Here is a 20,874-nt window from a genome sequence, read left to right as displayed (position 1 = left end):
GCTTATAGCTCCCGAACTGGAACATGGCGCTTGAAGGCTTCCGTTTGGGCCGGCCCATATAGATCTTAGTTGCTCCCGTTTCATCAGTTTTTTCATCGGCTTGTACGATTGGTTAAATTGTCGTGTTTCTATGGCCATCCTGGTATATAGTGGCCGAGCTATGGCTGGGCCAAACCAGGGCATGGCCTGCCTTGCCCAACTAGATTTTTGTCAAGAATAGTGTTGAATCTTGGTCGTAAGAGTAAAATTTTAATGGCACTTCTGAACCTGACCTATTTGGCCCGCCCAGAGAAATGACTGTAGCTCTGCCACTGCCAGTATGGCCACCCACATGCATGCATGGTAGCCGTCGTGCTGCTACTAGCAGCTCCAGTGGTACTAGTGGTTGCATGCGTCTAGATAGGTAGGAAATGAAAACAGTTTTATGGGTTTACATATTCTTTTGCAAGCTCAATCTTCTGTTCAACAATTAACCCTTGACCATTTTAAAAAAAAATAAAAATAAAAAACATAAGTTTTAAAAAGTCATCAATTTTGAAACAAAGTTCCTTAAATTTCAAAAGAAGTTCATAAATTCGAAAAACATTTTTTGATTTTGAAAAGAAAATCATAGAATTGGGAAAAAGTTCATCGAATTTGGAAAAAAGCTCACAAAAATTGAAAACATTCATTGTAGTGAGAATACATTCATTGAATTTAAAAAAAGTTCATCAATTTTGGAAAAAGTTCAATGAATTTCCAAAAAAGTTCATCAAATTTGAAACGGTGTCGGTTGTGAAAAAAAGTTCATCGAATTTCCAAAAAAGTTCATCAAATTTCTGAAAAGTACATCAAATTTGAAAAAAATCATCAATTTGAAAAAAGGTTCATCAGTTTTGAAGAAAAAGTTCACAAAATAATAAAAAAAGTTCATCTGATTTTGGAGAAAGGTACACAAATTTGAAAACAGTTCATGGATTTTGGAATAAATTTATCAATTTTGAAGAAAAAAAAGTTCATTGAAGTTTTTTCTAAAAGTCACATATACCGTATAGCACAAAAGGTCTTGCTCCCTGAAGAAAGAATGTAATTGTAGAAAGAAATATTTTGTCTCAAGTCTTTCCTTGTCCTACTGGTAGTGCGGTGGGGAAACCAGGAACGAGAAACCTCGATCTCGAGTTCGAAACCCCGCTAGCACACCCATTTTTTCCTCGAATGATAGCCAAGGTAGTGTAACACATTCCAATCAGTGTGCATGAGGTGGATAATTTTGTTTCCTGGCCTCATGATTGTTTGGATCCTACTCGGTCGGATCAGCATAAAACTTGGCCAAGTCTGAGAAATTTCATGCTACTCGTAATTCTAATGACCATGGTGTGCAGTCAGACTTTGGTGCTGAAGAGAAAAACTGGCAAGCTCTTTAGAAGGTCAATGCTCCGGGGAAGATGAATATCGTTCTCTGGAAACTGACCCATGATTGTCTGTCGACGGGCATCCAGTTGCCAGGGACGGAGCCAGGAATTTGACATAGGGGGGGCGAGTTTCAGACTAGAGCTCTTATAGACTGATGGGCATCGGATGATCACTCAGAACTTTAAAGTGTGCAAAGAAACATAATCCCGGACTCGTATTTTCGTTAGTGTAAACAGCTAAAGACTACAAAATTATTATGAAAGTATTCATCTTTGACAAAAAAGTATCTAAATTAGTTATATTACATAATTTGGCCGACGGTACTATGTTGAATTGACCAACTCTGATTCTCATGTCAATCAATTAATTATCTTCATATTAACCAGCAAAAAACAGAGATTTGAAGCTAAGGTTAACTATTGAGAATGGCGTGCATCGTCGTCTCCGTGGTCGCTCATGGTGGTGGTGCTTTTCATAATCTCCTTACTGGCTGACAGGAATGATCGATTGGGGTCTATAGGGTTGGACAGTTGGACGCAAATGCTCTTGGCAAACATTTTTCAGTTTCTCTTCCTCGTCTTATCTATACACGAGTATAAAAATATAAGGGCAGCCAATATGTTGTAATTTATTTCTGATGTTTGTAGTTTCTGTATGGCACAACCACACAAATTTGAACAAATTGAAGATCATGCAGGTGCAGGTGCCGTGCTCCTCTCCTTGGCGGACAGCTTTGCCGGCCGCGACGGCAGGCTCTACTACGGCGAGCGGTGGGTGGAGATTGGATCGCACGACAGTTAGGAAGATTGGCGGCGCTAAAATCGTGACGATCGCAACAGCAGAGAATCAAAGCGGTTGTGTACGTGCTGCTGCAGCCGCAAGTCCCACGACCAATGGACCCTGGCCCCTTTTCTCTTCGATGGTGGGCCTTTTCTTTTTTCTTGGTTTTGATCTGCTATGTAGTGTACATGGGCTAGGCCGGCCCTGGGGGTTTCACGTGGTTATGCGCGACAGCCGGACAGGGGGGGCGAATTGAGGAAAATCGAGTCAAAACACTGCCTAAATACCAGCCTGCCTAATCGCTAATGAGGTGAAACAAGTTTGTCAGGGGGGGTCTAGCCCCCCCTCGTCCCCCCTTGGATTCGTCCCTGCCAGTTGCTAACATTTTTCAAGGCTGGGGCATGTTTTTATATAGCAGACAAGAGTTGGTTGAGCATCTATTCCCGTTAGCCATCTCACACGCGAGGTATGGTGAGTGGTGAAATAGAAATTAGGCCTCCATCTATGTTAAAAAGGTCTTGTTCATACCTAATAGTGGATATTTGTTTCCTTCGGTGAGCGACCTCTCTTGAGGCCACGGCTTCGGTGGTAACAATTTGGCACATTTGGGAGATCTAGAATGATGCAAGAAACAATGATGTTACGATGCATCCCTACAAAGTGGTTGAGAAAGCTTTGGCTCATGTTGACTTCATTGTGCATAACTATGGTAGGACTGCAATTGCTTCAAGTCGTGATACCCGGTATCTCATGTTAAATGGTTTCTGTCACCAATAGATGCAGTGACAGTTAACGTGGGTGTTGCACTCTTCAAGGATTCTCGGCAGATGGGAGTTGGTGCGGTAATCAAGAACCACATCGGAGATTGCCTGTTGGCTTGCTGCGAGCACATTGACGAGGTTACCACCCCGTGAGGTGGCTCTCACCCGCCGGGAATGCTTTTCAAGGGTCGTTTTCCGGCTGTCCATCCCTTATCAAGAAAATCAATGCTTCAACGATTGATCCCTTGCCGGTGGGGCTCATCACTGCTGATATCAATGAGTTGGCGTCGTTCTTCTCGTCTGTTAGCTTTAGCCATGTAAATCGTTTGTCGAATGCCGCGGCACATATTCTAGCTAGATCATCTGAGTCCTCCAGTGACTATTCTTCATGTAACCCCGAATTGTATCTCGGAGGCACTTAGTGTTAATTATCCTTGATAAAAAATGCGATATTCCTAAAAAAACAAGTACTAACCTTTAACATTTAGAAGGACTTTTAAAAATAGGTGTTTGGAAAGGTTCCGCATGTCATCGCTCATCCCTGTCCAAAACAGTGCCGCCTCACAGAACTATCCACACCGCGACACAAGAATGGATACCGCTGAGTACCTTTCTGGTGTTGCCAAATGCATGAACAAAGCCAACACAATTATGCTTCATCAACTTACTATCTAGTCCCTCTGTTAAAAAATTTGTTGAAAAAATGAATGTACCTAACATATTTTAGTTCTAGATACATCTATTTTTATCCATTTCTTCGACAAGTATTTTCAGATGAAGGAAGTATATACTGGTAAAAACAGAATAGTCCACACTTCCACTTTGGTAATTTCAATGAAATTTCATTAATTTCAGTACATACTAAATAATTGTCTTCGGTCAAGATTTGAGCAATCTCGGTAGTATATAGAGTCAGATTATTTTCTGAATTATCAAAATGGGAGCTTAGTCAAATTCAAATGGGAATTTCGGTCCTTTGGCCGAATTGAAAACCGAAACCACTGAATTTCATACTCAAAACTGTACCAAGAATTGCTTTTCCAGATTTTGCTTGGAAGAGCTAGATCAATTAGCATCTTGTACGCACCAAAAAAAATATCCAAGACCATGCAGGTGTTCCATTAAAACACATGACATCTAACATACTAGCATCACCATATAGCTCTAATTAACAAGAGCGCCACGACTACATATAGTACTCGCATCATAGCATAACATAACATTATGAGTTCTAGGAGACTTGCAAAGTTGCAAGCAAGCAGGAGACAATCAGGGCGCAAGCACTAAGTAGCAGTATAGGAGCAGCCGCAGGACCCAAACAACCAAATGCTAGCTGCAACAGCACCGGTGGGTGCGGTAGCCCATCAACCATCTCTGTCTTCACATGGAGCAGACGGGCCTCAGCTTCGGCCGGAAGTTCACCAGTGTGCTGGTGTCGGTGGACACTCTGCCTCCAAACGCCGGAACCTGCACATGAAACAAGTATACCATCAGCCAACCCTGTAGGTACCTCACAGGATGATCCATATAATGTAACATCAGCAAGAACAAAGGTACTCTCACGTGCATTTCTCATGCTGTAGAATGCAATGCGCTATGACTGAAAACACTACAAATTCATGAAAGTCAGCACTGCTGTAAAGCCGTTACAGATCAATCGGAGACACCCGCCAGACTACTGTCGGAAACAGTAGATACTTGTTCTGAAGTGCTGAAGAAACCTTTAGTCACCAGTTTACTTGTACGCAGCATAAGTATCAATCAAAGTCGATATATGTCTCAATAAGCTGATGACCACTATTTCTACCATGCAAAAAAAAAACTATTTCTACCACACAATACCAAAATGTGTATACTTTTCAAGGCAGGCAACCAGAGCAACTTATCAACTAAGTGTGGTGCTGTATATTTAACGCTCACCCTACTAAGATCTGTACAAAAGATACAGTCTTCTATTAACGATATCATACACAACTTGTCTACGCAAGCTATTCTACTATGCTATTCATGCACAACAGTACAAGTAAGAACAAAAACCGAGTCTTACCGAACTTGCTTCATCAAATGCCCCGTCCGTCCGTTGCTTTTTTGGATAAATATCATCCTCAACAGTTCGCAGTCCACCCATTTGATTCCGAGCATGACAACCTGCTTGTATTAGACGCTTTGTGCCTGCCCAAGAATTAACAACTGGATTAAGTATTACCGCACATAACATAACTTCACTCAAATTTAACATCTTATGTTCTCTAACAGTCAGTATTTCAAGGACCACGAGTGAAGAAAGAGGTGTGTGCACATTTGAAAGACGAGTATGAACTTTATTTGCTTCCATTAGTTTCTAATAAAATCCATGAGTTCCTAGCAAGATCAATACAGTAAAGAAATCAACACTTGCAGAATGTAAGCTTAGCCGCTCACGGATGCAGATGTAGTACTGAAACTACTGTTTGAAGGCACAAAAATATTTGTGTAGGAACTAGTGGTAATAGGACTGCACAGAGAATCTGGGCCAGCTAACTGAATTAATAAAACTGAAACAGGAACTAAGGAGATTATAACAAGGCAGATCACATATTATTATCTTTGATGAACATATGCACTTGATTACAGGATACATGTTCTCTACCAAATAAAGGGAATACCAGGGATCAAACAAAGTTGACAGTTACCACAAGGTGTATTTGTCCTGGTATTAAACAAAGATGTTAAGCTAATTACCTGCATTTGTCGGTGACAATATCCCAGGGTTTTTGGCATGAACTTTCAAGGCACGAGAAATGATCTGGCAGATTGGAGCACCTGCAACGAGTCGACAGTTAGCAATTGCAGCAAGTAACCAAACACTGGTGAATTGCAAGAAAACATCAATCCCAATAAGGAGTGCAGTTATAAACTAGCATCAGGCAAATATAAGTAGGCACTTAATGTGAAGCAACCAACAAAATATAATAACTGCACAGAGAACCTAAGGGGAAGACTTTAATTTTCACCTAGATCTACTAATAATAACCTCCATAAAAGTGGGGCAACAATGTGTTAGGAACCTAGCTAATGCAGGGCAGCAAGGGAAGACAAAGATGGAATAGGTACAGAATTGTGAACATAAGTATGATACTCCCTCCGTCCCAAAATAAGTACCCCATACTAAAGTTGAGATGCTTATTTTGGGAAGGAGGGAGTACAATGCAGAACTGGGGGAAATATGTTTGGACACAGATCTTCTAAAATAAACCATACAAATAGGGCAGGACGTGCTAAGTTATTTGAAATGCAGGACTCCAGATGAAAAGCTGCCCCCATGTACCATACATGGAAAACATTATGATAACAAGTGGCAAGAGGACAGAAGACAGATCATGACCAGTTAAACTACTGGTGAGATTGAAACATATCACTGAATGCTATCTATCAACAATGCATATAGCCAATTGACCAATTGTGCAGATGGAGGGTTATCAAAACATAAAAGCGGCGAGGGTGTCTGGATAATTTACCAGAAATTCTCACTAATGATGTGGCATGGACTTTAACTTTATCTGTGGATGTGCCGAGCATGGTCTGCACAGACGGAGCATGAGAAGAATCTGCAGCAAGTTCAACTGCAAAAAAATGGAAGTATCTCAGTAGATGCATCCAGCATTAATTTAACATGCTCTCAATCATCACCGATATATCCAAGTGTACTTATTGCTAACTAGAAGTTTAAACATTATTAGCATTGTGATATTCCTAAGCAAAATTTACTTGATCATAGCATCATGCATCTCAAAGATATGCCTGCACAAAATATACATGTAAATACAGGGCAGGGCACATGCATGCTGTCCTATGTTTGGTTTAGAGGGGCAAGGTGAAGTAGGGGCCATTGATTCAAACTGACTTCATCTACAAAACTACTATCAGATTTACCGCGATTTTCATTGCTATAGTTTTTAGTAAAAACCATTAGACTGAACTATCATAAAATCTAAAAAACTTGCGCCTTCATTACTTTTTCTAATATATATAATATACTCATGTTTTCAAGCTTATTAGAATGAAAAGGACAGTGGAAATTTCTGTAGTGAAAAATCTCCTATCTCGTAGCAGGTGTCCAAGACATCTGAACTATTGCAGGTCATCAGCCGATAAAGTTTGAAAGTGGGGCTGAAGTTAAAAGGTAAAATGCAGCTGGAGGAAATAATGTGCTTATATGGCCCAAAAGGACTCAAAACAGATTCAACAGCCTGTTAAGAGCCCAGACAGTGCATTGAGAGAGACAGTGGTAAGCGATCAGAGCTGAAGACTTGTTGAATAGAATTATTCTGAAGTTTACCTTCCTTCCCGCTTGGTTGAAGGTCATAGCTTAGTGTGCACCCTCTAGGTAGGCCAGCCTGTAGAGTCTCATCTGAAGATCACACAAGTTCATGAGTGCAAACATAACAGAACATAACAGTAACCAAAAGTGATTGGTTTTCCCAAACAAAATAATTGGAGGAGTGTAAACAGTGTTCTCAGTGGAAATGCAAGACACATGAAGAGGAGAGGCTGGTTTTACCAAGGAAATTGACCAGCAGTTCCAGTTCTTCATCTTTCGACCCTGCCGGTTCATTGGAGGAAGACATGGTTAGTGACTGCCAAACATATATGGAACCTAAGACCTGCATTGCTTAATCATAATGTTTTCTGAAGGGGAGATTATACCAACGCTCGAATCCCTTAACTGTCTGCAATACTGCTGGCTGCAAAAGGCAAGGAATTAATCAATGTGCTGTTAAAAACCAGGACAAGCAGAACAGAGGAGAGGTAACTAATAATAGTACTGTTTCAAAGCTGTTAAGATAGCTTCTGTTTTTGGCGGCTGGGGGCCTTGTTTCTTCACGCGTCTCTTCCGGAACAAACTGTCAAGGGTTACAGACAGGAGGGCCAAGATGAGATTAAGTTGACACTGTCATATAGGTACTGGGCCGGCTAGGAAGCCAGGATTAACTGAGGCTGAATGATGAACTACATACCCGGTCCCAATGGGGAGTACATCGTGCGGCATCATGCAGCGGGACGGCAACACCATCGGGCGTCTCAGCTCTGGAGTAGCAAGAGCCATCCTGCGGACAACAAACTCTGCATGGCTCCTCACTCTGTCCCAGTCGATGGCAGCCCTGAGCTGGCCGGCGTCCGGGGCGAGTATGGAGTAGTTCATGGAACGGAACCTGCGCTCGGCGTCTGTGGAGTTACTGCGGCCGTTGGCATACTGCTTGTCCAGGTACGGGTCCTTGTTGCCGGCGACGACGTCGGCGAAGCGACCGTGCATGAGGAGGAAGTTGTGGAAGATCCTGGCGCGGAGGCTCCTCCTCTCACTTTTGAGCGGCGGCAGGAAGATGTTGAGGTAAAAGAGGGCGTCGTACCACCGGCCCCGCCTGACCAGCCACCGCATGTGATCCATGTCGAACAGCGCCGCCGTCTCGCGGGTCAGCCTGCATGCAGAGATCCATCGATATAAACCAAACCAGCATGCGTGCGTGACGTATTCGGATGGAATCCAATTCATTGATCTCAAGAGAGAAGCATAATCGATGTCAAGAGAGAAGGCGGCATCGATCTCAAGATAAAAAAAAAAAGTACTAGTATATTCGTACTCTCTGAAGGCGCCGTGGAAGCCTTGGTCCAGGAGGAAGGAGAGGAGGCGCCGCTCACGAAGCCGCTTGACGCAGGAATACTGCGCCGTGCATGAGGGCTTGACGGCGTCCTTGCCCTTGCCGGAGACCACGACGGAGGCCTCGCCCTTGCCGGAGACCACGACGGAGGCCTCGCCCTTGCCGGAGACCACGACGGGGGTCTCGCCCACGCAGGCGTCCTCGTCGCCATTGCCGGAGACCACGAGGGAGGAACTCATCACGCCCGGAATTGAACTTTCGATTGGATTTGGATGGGGAAGTGGGGATTGGGGATTTGGGGCTTTGGGGCACCGGCACCCCCTCGTTATATTGGCAGCGGCAGCGGAAGGACGCGGGGCCCGCTTTCTCTCGTTTCTCTCGCTTCTCTCTTCCCTCTTCTCCCCCGCCTCTCTCCTCTCTCGCTTCTCTCTTTCCTCTTCTCCCCCGCCTCTCTCCTCTCGCTTCTCTCTTCTCTCTCCTCTCGTCGTAGAGTCTAGCTGGGCCCGGGCCTGTAAGTCCAAACAGTCCTTTTTCTTATTTACGTTATAACTAGCAAAAGAACCCGTGCGTTGCAACCGGAGAGAAAATATAACACACACTCTTAACCCAACAACCATCACCCAAGATCACAATAGGTCCATCTCCTTTATTTTTGCGAGGCATCATATTTGTGTTGCCGCTTATCCTCCTTCTCACCCTCGCCGGCGATGGCCTCGGTGTTCACCCAAAAAAAATATGTTTGAATATGTTTAATCCTAAAGCGTCTCTCTCTTCCTCTCTCCTCTCCCTCCCTCTCTCTCTCACTCGCTTTCTCTCACTCTCGCGATGAGAAATTTGTTGTTTTCCCCTGCGACATTTTTCAGAGGTATGCATGTGTAGTTATCGATGTTTTTTCCCTATATTATTATAGTGGGGTGTTTTTTTGCAATCCGGGTCGCCGCCGTACGAAAGGAAAATGGAGCTTACGCTATAAATTATAAGTTTGCTCCCAAAACGATATTTTAAAAATATTTAACAGGTAAAATTAACATCATATTTAGATTCCACATATTTTTCTAATAAATTTCATATATAATATGTTAAAATCGAAGTTACGGTTTAAAGATACGGATAATTTAGAAAATCATTTATTTGACTTAAATATATTTCAAATAATATTTTAAAATACTTAACAGGTGAAAATTATCTCATATTCATATTCTACATATTTTTCTAATCAAATTTCATATATAACATGTTCAAATCGGAGTTACGGTTCAAAAGATATGAATGATTTAAAAAACATTGTTTGACTTAAATATGATCCGCGGATGAATCATCTAAAACATCAGGGGGGGTTTCGAAAAATGTAAAATAATGGTTCGGGTGTGACTTAAATACGGACTGCGGGTTGATTTCAACAAAACACACGGACTTTTGTGTAAAATACGAAAAAACGATTCGTTTTAACTTAAAACAGGACTGCGGATTGAATTCCCTAAAATAGACGGACTTTTCTGAAAAATACCATGACGGATGAAAGAAACCCAATTTGCTTTATTATTAGGTAAAGATTAAAAATATTAGGACAATTTCGGCCGATAAGCCTTTGTAATGTGGTCTACAAGATCGCTTCCAAGGTTTTAGCTAACAGGCTAGCAAAAGATCCTAAGCAAGCACCACATGTTGGAGGATCCATAACAATATAACTTCTATACAAATATACCCAAACATAAATCATTACATTGTCTTCCTTGTCCAACTTCAACTAGTTTGCTCAAGTTTGAAAATAATTAATGGGGCTCACAATCATAGAAGATGTCCAAGATAGTGTATTTATATGTGAAATCTCTCTTCCTTCAATATTATTTCATGAATTGTTCAAGTGACCAATGCGGTGTTTGCTAATTTTCAATAAATTTTACCACATATATTCTTATATGTGAAGTCATTACTCCCCATGGGATAAGCATATAAAACATATATAATTTTAGATTTATGGTATTCAATTCATTCAACCATTTACTCATAGGATATAAGTGAAGCACGAGAGTAAATGACAACCTACTCCAAAAAGATATAAGTGAAGATCAATGAGTAGTCAACTAGTTAAATGGCCATGTGAGGACTCTCTCTCATTAAAGATTTCAGATCCAATGATTTTATTCAAACAACTAGTAAAATGAAAATACGCTCCAAGCAAAACACATATCATGTGATGAAGAAAAATATAGCTCCGAGTAAAGTATACCGATAGCTTTGAAGACGAAAGAGGGGATGCCTTCCGGGGCATCCCCAAGCTTAGGCGCTTGAGTCTTCCTTGAATATTACCTTGGGTACCTTGGGCATCCCCAAGCTTAGGATTTTTCCGCTCCTTATTCTCCCCATATCGACATCTCACTCAAAACTTGAAAACTTCGATCACACAAAACTTAACGGAACTTTGTGAGATGGGTTAGTATGATAAAGAAAAATCATTCACTTTGGTACTATCAAGATAAGATTCATAATTTTCTCACACTATGCCTACCGTACCATATAATTTCTACAATTTATATTGAGCAATATAAGCCATAGAAACTAGAAAACAAGCAAACTATGCATTGAAAACATAGTATGAACATAATCTGTCAGAAATAGAACAGTCTGTAATGATCTGAACAACAACCATACTTCTGCTACTCCAAAAATTCTGAAAAATTAGGAAAACGCAAGAAATTTGTATATCAATCTTGTGTAAAAAACTCAGAGTCCTGCAACTGGCTTCCATGGCAGCGGCTCGCCATCATAATAGTAAGCACAGGTCTCATGAGTCCTGCAACTGGCAGGTAAACTCATACCTTTAAATCTTGCCTCATATTCAAAGACTTGATTTTGGAGATCATAGATTTGGCTTTGCAGAAAATTGATTTGCTCGTTGAGGGTGAAGACAATGTCCTTCATGGACCGGCCATCCACCTTGTGACCACGAGTGAAATCCGTAACCATGAAGTGATTGGCACTAAGCCCACGTTCCACCATCCCATTGCACTTGAAGACCTTGATGACCCACAAGTGTAGGGGATCTATCATAGTCCTTTTGATAAGTAAGAGTGTTGAACCCAACAAGGAGCAGAAGGAAATGATAAGCGGTTTTCAGTAAGGTTTTCTCTGTAAGCACTGAAATAATAGGTGATAGATAGTTTTGTGATAAGATAAATAGTAACGAGCAAAAAGTAAATAAAGTAAATAAAGTGCAGCAAGGTGGCCCAATCCTTTATGTAGCAAAGGAAAAGCCTGGACAAATTCTAATAATGAGGAAGGAGCTCCCGAGGACACGTTGGGAATTATCGTCAAGCTAGTTTTCATCACGTTCGCAAGATTCGTGTTCGGTACTTTGATAATTTGATATGTGGGTGGACCGACACTTGGGTACTGCCCTAACTTGGACAAGCATCCCACTTATGATTAACCCCTATTGCAAGCATCCGCAACTACAAAAAGGAGTATTAAGGTAAACCTAACCACAACATTAAACATATGGGTCCATATCAACCCCTAACGAAGCAACGCATAAACTAGGGTTTAAACTTCTGTCACTCTAGCAACCCATCATCTACTTATTACTTCCCTATGCCTTCCTATAGGCCCTAATAATGGCGAAGTGTCATGTAGTCGATGTTCACATAACACCACTAGAGGAAAGACAACATACATCTCATCAAAACATCACATGAATACCAAATTCACATGACTACTAATAGCAAGACTTCACCCATGTCCTCAGGAACAAACGTAACTACTCACAAAGCATATTCATGTTCATAATCAGAGGAGTAATAATATGCATAAAGGATCTGAACATATGATCTTCCACCAAGTAAACCAATTAGCATCAACAGGTACCAATTTGTGGTTTTGATACAAGATTGGATACAAGGGATGAACTAGGGTTTTGAGAGGAGATGGTGCTTGTGAAGATGTTGATGGAGATTGACCCCCTCCCGATGAGAGGATCGTCGGTGATGACGTTGGTGATGATTTCCCCCTCCCAGAGGGAAGTGTCCCCGGCAGAACAGCTCCGCCAGAGCCCTAGATTGATTCCACCAAGGTTCCGCCTCGTGGCGACGGAGTTTCGTCTCGTAAGCTTGCCCACGATTTTTTCCAGGGTAAAAGTGATGATATAGCAGAAGATGGACGCCGGAGGCCCACCAGGGGGCCCAGGAGATAGGGGGTCGCGCCCTACAGGGGGAGGCGCGCCCCCTGTCTCCTGGACAGGGTGTGGGCCCCCTGGCCTATTTCTTTCGCTCATAAATTCTTAATAAATCCAAAAGGTTGTTTTGTGGAGTTTCAGGACTTTTGGAGTTGTGCAGAATAGGTTTCCAACGTTTGCTCCTTTTCCAGCCAGAATTCTAGATGCCGACATTCTCCCTCTTCATGGTAAACCTTGTAAAATAAGAGAGAATAGCCATAAGTATTGAGATATAATGTGTAATGACAGCCCATAATGCAATAAATATTGATATAAAAGTATGATGCAAAATGGACGTATCAACTCCCCCAAGCTTAGACCTTGCTTCTCCTCAAGCGGAAGCCGAAATCGAAAAATATGTCCACATGTTTAGAGATAGAGGTGTCGGTACGGACATGAGGGCATCATGATCATTCTAATAACAGTAACATATATAGATTTTGTCATATGATTTCCTATGCTCAAGTAATAAACAATTCACAATGTCAAGTATGGTTCATAAACTTCATTGGGAACTAACAAACTATAATCTCAGTCATTAAAGCAATTGCAATTTATCGTAACATCAGAAAGAGTCAATAATAGAGCTTTTCAACAAGCTCAAATACTCAACTATCTCGTAGTCTCCCATAATTGCTAACACTCACGCAATACTTGTGGTTATAGAGCTTTAGCCGGACACTGAGAAAGATAGGGGCTTATTGTGTTGCCTCCCAACGTATTCACCTTTAGGTGATGTCAACAACAATAGCCTATGCCAACTTACATCCAATTGGATATATGTATCATGATCTTTCAAACACGAGGAGCTTGCCAAAGGATAAAATGAAAAAGGGGAAAGGTGAGGATCACCTTGACTCAAGCATAAAGTAAAAACATAAAGTAAAAGATAGGCCCTTCGCAGAAGGAAGCAGAGGTTGTCATGCGCGTTTAGGGTTGATGCATGAAATCTTAATGCAAAAGAACGTCACTTTATATTGCCCCTTGTATGTGGACCTTTATTATGCAATCCGTCACTTTTATTACTTCCACAACAAGTTCGTACAAAGCTTATTTTCTCTGCACTAATAAGTCATACATATTTAGAGAGCAATTTTTATTGCTTGCACCGATGACAACTTACTTGAAGGATCTTACTCAATCCATAGGTAGGTATGGTGGACTCTCATGGCAAAACTGGGTTTGAGGATATTTGGAAGCACAAGTAGTATCTCTACTTGGTGCAAGGAATTTGTCTAGCAAGAGGGGGAAAGGCAAGCTCAACATGTTTGGAAGGTCAATGACAATATACTTTAACTGAGATGTCGGAAAACATAAACCATTACGTTGTCTTCCTTGTCCAACATCAACTCTTTTAGCATGTCATACTTAATGAGTGCTTCACAATCATAAAAGATGTCCAAGATAATATATCTATATGTGAACCCCTCTTTCCTTATCACTTCCTATTAATTGCAACGATGACCAAGGCTACATTCATCAACTCTCAACAATTTTTATGCCTCATACTTTCTATGTGTGAAGTTATCACTATCCATAAGATCAATATGAACTCTTTTGTTCTTTCTACTTTCTTAAGATCATAGCAACATAGCAAAGCCCTTGACTCAACACTAATCTTTATTATAGATAGCACACGGACTCGCTTACATAAAGAGATCACAATGCAAAACTCAAAACTACTTGATATCAAAACTTCAATCTACTAGATCAAGATACTACTAAAAGGATCGAACTAAATAAAGCGGTAAAGATAGGAGTGTGATGGTGATACGATACCGGGGCACCTCCCCCAAGCTTGGCAGTTGCCAAGGGGAGTGCCCATACCCATGTGATTATTTCCCCGGAGGTGATGGAGGTGGTGATGATGACGGTGGATAATCGCACATCGAGCGTAAAAGCTCCTCCAACTTGCGGATAATGCCCTTGAGCCCAGCAATATGATCCTTCAACAAAATATTCTCCTGTGTGAGATACTTGTTATGTATGCGGGCTAACTCAATCATCTTGAAAGCTTCAATCTCTGTTGGAGTGAAAAGGTTAGGTAAAGGTTGAGGGATGTCTTCTTCTTTCACCACCGGAGCTTGAACCTCCATGGCCTTCTTGATCCCTTCATCCTTGTTGATCTCTTCTGGTTCCTCTCTTTTCAACTCTATCTTCAATAGCCAAGCATCCTTGTCTCTGTTGTTGGAGGAGGGAGAAGTAATGGTGCTCTAAATCTGCAACGGAAACAGCCCAAAATGAAAACAGAGGATATTTGCGTGATACGGTGGTCAAAACCTTCGGGAGTATATATAATGAATTTTTACCGACCAAAATATGTATCATACAAGAAAACGGAGTCCAGGAGGCACACAAGGTGCCCACGAGACAGGGGGGTGCGGCCTCCTCTCTCGTGGGAGCCTCGTGTACCTTTGAGACTACTTTTTTCTTCCTAAAATTCTTAAATAATCCAAAACTGGTAAAAATTGCCATTAGAGTTGTTTTGGAGTCGGTTTACTTACCGTACCACGTACCTATGCCTTTTCGGGGTCTGGAACATTCTGGAAAATGTCTCTTATGTATTCCTCGGGGGTTATGGTTTCAATAATATTAGTTTCAACATTGATAGGATTACCTGAAATATAATGTTTAATTCTTTGACCATTAACCACCCTCGGATTTGTGCCTTCGAAGTTGTTGATTTTTATAGCACCAGAACGATAGACCTCCTTGATAACGTAGGGACCTTCCCATTTTGAGGGAAGTTTTCCTGCAAAAAATCTTAAACGAGAGTTGAATAATAACACATAATCTCCTATGTTAAACTCACGCTTTTGTATCCTCTTATCATGCCAGCGTTTGACTTTTTCTTTGAAAAGCTTGGCATTCTCATATGCTTGGGTTCTCCATTCATCAAGTGAGCTAATATCAAACAACCTCTTCTCGCCGGCAAGTTTGAAGTCATAATTGAGCTCTTTAATAGCCCAATATGCTTTATGTTCAAGTTCAAGAGGTAAATGACATGCTTTTCCATAAACCATCTTATATGGAGACATACCCATAGGATTTTTGTATGCAGTTCTATAGGACCATAATGCATCATCAAGTTTTTTGGACCAATTTTTTCTAGATCTACACAATCTTTTGAAAAATTAATTTGAGCTCTCTATTGCTCAACTCTACTTGACCACTAGACTGCGGGTGATAAGGAGATGCGATTCTATGATTGACATCATACTTAGCAAGCATCTTACGGAAAGCACCATGAATAAAGTGTGAACCACCATCAGTCATAAGATATCTAGGGACTCCAAACCTCGGAAAAATAACTTCTTTAAGCATTTTAATAGAAGTGTTATGATCAGCACTACTAGTTGGAATAGCTTCTATCCACTTAGTAACATAATCAATAACAACTTAAATATGTGTATACCCATTGGAGGCAGGAAAAGGTCCCATATACTCAAAGCCCCAAACATCAAACGGTTCAATAACAAGAGAATAATTCATAGGCATTTCTTGACGTCTACTAATGTTACCTATTCTTTGACATTCATCACAAGATAAGACAAACTTACGAGCATCTTTGAAGAGAGTAGGCCAATAAAAACTATATTGTAGTACCTTGTGTGCACTTCTATCTCCAGCGTGGTGTCCTCCATAAGATTCAGAGTGACACTTGCATAGGATTTGTTCCTGTTCATGCTCAGGCACACAACGTCTAATAATACCATCTACTCCTTCTTTATAAAGGTGTGGATCATCCCAGAAGTAATGTCTTAAATCATAAAAGAACTTTTTCTTTTGCTGGTATGTGAAACTAGGCGGTAAATATTTAGCAGCAATATAATTAGCATAATCAGCATACCAAGGAGCAGTACGAGAAGCATTGACAACCGCTAATTGTTCATCAGGAAAGCTATCATTAATAGGCAGTGGGTCATTAAGAACATTCTCTAACCTAGACAAGTTATCTGCAACGGGGTTCTCAGCTCCCTTTCTATCAATAATATGCAAGTCAAATTCTTGGAGCAAGAGAACCCATCTAATGAGTCTAGGCTTAGCATCTTTCTTTTACATAAGATATTTAATAGTAGCATGATCAGTGTGAATAGTAACTTTGGAATCAACAATATGAGGTCTGAACTTATCACATGCAAACACAACTGCTAAGAACTCTTTTTCAGTAGTAGCATAATTTCTCTGGGCAGTATCAAGAGTCTTACTAGCATACTAGATAACATTCAATTTCTTATCAACTCTTTGCCCTAAAATAGCACCTACAGCATAATCACTAGCATCACACATAATTTCAAAAGGTAAATTCCAATCATGTGGCTGAACAATAGGTGCAATGATCAAAGCTTTCTTAAGCACTTCAAACGCTTCTACACAATCATCATCAAAGACAAAAGGAATATCTTTTTGCAATAAATTAGTCTGAGGCCTAGAGATTTTAGAAAAGTCCTTAATGAACCTCCTATAAAAACCGGCGTGACCAAGAAAACTTATCACATGCAAACACAACTGCTAAGAACTCTTTTTCAGTAGTAGCATAAATTCTCTGGGTAGTATCAAGAGTCTTACTAGCATACTGGATAACATTCAATTTCTTATCGACTCTTTGCCCTAAAACAGCACCTACAGCATAATAACTAGCACCGCACATAATTTCAAAAGGTAAATTCCAATCAGGTGGCTGAACAATAGGTGTAGTGATCAAAGCTTTCTTAAGTGTTTCAAATGCTTCTACACAATCATCATCAAAGACAAAAGGAATATCTTCTTGCAATAAATTAGTTAGAGGCCTAGAGATTTTAGAAAAGTCCTTAATGAACCTCCTATAAAAGCCGGCATGACCAAGGAAACTTCTTATACCTTTTATGTCCTTGGGACATGGCATCTTTTCAATAGCATCAACTTTGGCTTTATCAACTTCAATACCTCTCTCGGAGATCTTGTGCCCCAAGACAATGCCTTCATTAACCATAAAGTGACACTTTTCCCAATTCAGGATGAGACTAGTGTCTTCACATCTCTGCAAAACTCGATCAAGGTTGCTCAAACAATCATCAAAAGAGGATCCATAGACGGAGAATTCATCCATGAATACCTCACAAATCTTTTCACAAAAATCAGAAAATATAGCCATCATGCATCTTTGAAAGGTAGCAGGTGCATTACATAAACCAAAAGGCATACGTCTATAAGCAAAAGTACCAAAAGGGCAAGTAAAAGTAGTTTTAGATTGATCCTTCACGGACACATGTATTTGAGAGAAGCCAGAATGACCATCTAGAAAGCAAAAATGTGTGTGTTTGGATAGCCTTTCTAGCATTTGATCAATAAAAGGTAAAGGGTAATGATCTTTCTTGGTAGCTTTATTTAACTTACGGAAATCAATTACCATCCTATAGCCTGTAATAATTCTTTGCGGGATCAATTCATCTTTATCATTAGGAACAATGGTAATACCTCCCTTTTTAGGGACACAATGGACAGGGCTTACCCATTCACTATCAGCAACGGGATAAATAATACCTGCCTCAAGGAGTTTTAGAATCTCCTTTCTTACCACTTCCTTCATTTTGGGGTTTAATCGTCTTTGAGGATCTCTAACTGGTTTGGCATCTTTCTCCACTGAAATTTTGTGTTGACGTAATGTGGGACTAATGCCCTTAAGATAGTCCAGAGTATATCCAATAACAACTCGGTGCTTCTTCAGAGTTTTCAATAATCTTTCTTATTCTTTCTCTGAAAGGTTAGCACTAATAATAACAGGATATATTTCTTTTTCATCAAGATAAGCATACTTGAGATTATCAGGTAAGGGTTTGAGTTCGAACACGGGATCACCCTTGGGTGGAGGGGGATCCCCAAGAATTTCAACGGGAAGGTTATGTTTTAGCATAGGTTCTTGCTTAAGGAACACTTCATCTATTTCTTCCCTTTCCTTCATAAACATATCATTTTCATGGTCTAACAAATATTGTTCTAACGGATCAGTTGGAGGAACAGCAACGGAAGCAAGACCAATAATTTCATCCTTACTAGGTGGTTCCCTTTCACGAGGTTGCCTACTAAACTTAGCGAAATTAAACTCATGAGACATACCATCTATGCCAATAGTGACAATATTCTTTTCATAATTAATCTTAGCACTAGCAGTATTCAAGAAGGGTCTACCAAAAATAATGGGACAAAAATCATCTTGTGGGGAACCAAGAACAAGAAAATCAGCAGGGTATTTAATCTTCCCACAGAAGACTTCAACATCTCTAACAATCCCAATAGGTTTAATGGTGTCCCTATTAGCAAGCTTAATAGTAACATCAATGTCTTCTGATTCAACAGGTGCAATATCGTGCATACTTTATTTATAAAGATCATAAGGTATCGCATTAGCACTAGCACCCATATCACATAAGCCATGATAACAATGATCTCCTATTTTAACAGAAATAACAGGCGTGCCTACAATAGGTCTATGTGTCTTAGTATCGGGTCTAGCAATATTAGCGGTTTCACCCAAGAAAGAGATAACATGCCCATCTAAGTCCTCATCCAAGCGATCTTTAATCATAGCAATACCAGGTTCAACATTAATTTGCTCAGGAGGTGTATAGGTCCTAGTATTACTCTTACAAACAATAGTCGAAGCTTTAACATGATCTTTTATCCTAACAGGAAAAGGAGGTTTTTCGACATAAGCAGTAGGAATAATAGGATCACTATATGTAATAGTCTTTTCTTCGACTGTAATAGGTGCAACTACTTTAACTTCAACAGGTGGATTATATTTAAACCACTTCTCTTTAGGGAGATCAACGTGAGTAGCAAAAGTTTCACAAAAAGTAGCTACTATCTCAGAGTCAAGTCCATACTTAGAGCTAAATCCACGGAAAGCATCGGTATCCATAAAAGATTTAACACAATCGAACTTAGGTGTCATACCTGAATCCTTACCATCGTTGGAACCCCAATCTTCAGAGTTGCGTTTAATTCTTTCCAATAAGTCCCATTTGAAATCAATAGTCTTCAGCATATAGGAACCAGCACAGGAAGTATCGAGCAGGTTGCGATTATCAAGAGAAAGCCGATCATAAAAATTCTGAATAATCATTTCCTGAGAGAGCTCATGATTGGGGCATGAATATAACATTGACTTAAGCCTCCCCCAAGCTTGAGCGATGCTTTCTCCTTCGCGAGGCCAGAATTATATATGTAATTACAATCACGATGAACAAGATGCATAGGATAGAACTTCTGGTGAAATTCCAACTTCAGCCGCTTATAATTCCAAAATCTCATATCATCACATAGCCTATACCATGTCATTGCATCTCCCTTCAAAGATAAAGGGAATACCTTCCTCTTGACAACATCATTGGGGATACCTGCAAGCTTAAATAATCCACAAACTTCATCCACAAAGATAAGGTGTAAGTCGGGATGCAATGTTCCGTCTCCTGCAAAAGGATTAGCTAGCAGTTTTTCTATCATACCCGAAGGAATCTCAAAGTGAATATTTTCATAAGGTTCAGTAGGTTGAGGAGCATCTCTTTGCTCTTATGGTTGGGGTGAAGATACCCCAAACAAGCCCCTCAAAGGATTAGTTTCCATAGTGACAAGTAACAGAAAATTTCAGCACACTATATAAATGTTTCCTTACCAAGTTCCACTCACCAAAAGCGCTACACTCACCGACAATGGCGCCAGAAAAGAGTCTTGATGACCCACAAGTGTAGGGGATCTATCGTAGTCCTTTCGATAAGTAAGAGTGTCAAACCCAACGAGGAGCAGAAGGAAATGATAAGCGGTTTTCAGTAAGGTTTTCTCTGCAAGCACTGCAATAATAGGTGATAGATAGTTTTGTGATAAGATAAATAGTAACGAGCAAAAAGTAAATAAAGTAAATAAAGTGCAGCAAGGTGGCCCAATCCTTTATGTAGCAAAGGATAAGCCTGGACAAATTCTAATAATGAGGAAGGAGCTCCTGAGGACACACTGGGAATTACCGTCAAGCTAGTTTTCATCACGTTCGTAAGATTCCGCGTTCGGTACTTTGATATTTTGATATGTGGGTGGACCGGCACTTGGGTACTGCCGTAAC

At 40.5% G+C, this 20,874-nt stretch overlaps 1 protein-coding gene across 1 annotated transcript; it reads right to left on the bottom strand.

Annotated features, from left to right (window-relative positions):
- Positions 1-3,956: 3,956 nt before the first annotated feature.
- Positions 3,957-8,995, bottom strand: LOC123046431 (uncharacterized). Its single transcript, XM_044469799.1, has 10 exons — positions 8,552-8,995; positions 7,931-8,389; positions 7,739-7,816; positions 7,620-7,657; positions 7,474-7,515; positions 7,252-7,323; positions 6,431-6,535; positions 5,655-5,735; positions 4,981-5,105; positions 3,957-4,400 (listed from the first exon to the last, which is right to left on the bottom strand). Exons 1-10 carry the CDS (start codon positions 8,806-8,808, stop codon positions 4,314-4,316), a joined length of 1,344 nt encoding a protein of 447 aa, XP_044325734.1. The 5' UTR covers positions 8,809-8,995; the 3' UTR covers positions 3,957-4,313.
- Positions 8,996-20,874: the final 11,879 nt, after the last annotated feature.

This window comes from Triticum aestivum, chromosome 2B, assembly GCF_018294505.1.
Source record: "Triticum aestivum cultivar Chinese Spring chromosome 2B, IWGSC CS RefSeq v2.1, whole genome shotgun sequence".
NCBI lineage: Eukaryota > Viridiplantae > Streptophyta > Magnoliopsida > Poales > Poaceae > Triticum > Triticum aestivum.
This window is presented reverse-complemented; position numbering and strand designations above follow the sequence as displayed.

Excerpts from the sequence above, each read along its gene's own strand:
- LOC123046431 (XM_044469799.1), bottom strand. The coding sequence starts at position 8,808 with ATGAGTTCCTCCCTCGTGGTCTCCGGCAATGGCGACGAGGACGCCTGC. Across the intron at positions 7,658-7,738 it reads ATCTTAACAGCTTTGAAACA|CCAGCAGTATTGCAGACAGT; the intron begins GTACTATTATTA and ends TGCCTTTTGCAG. Across the intron at positions 7,516-7,619 it reads GTTAAGGGATTCGAGCGTTG|GGTCGAAAGATGAAGAACTG; the intron begins GTATAATCTCCC and ends ATGAACCGGCAG.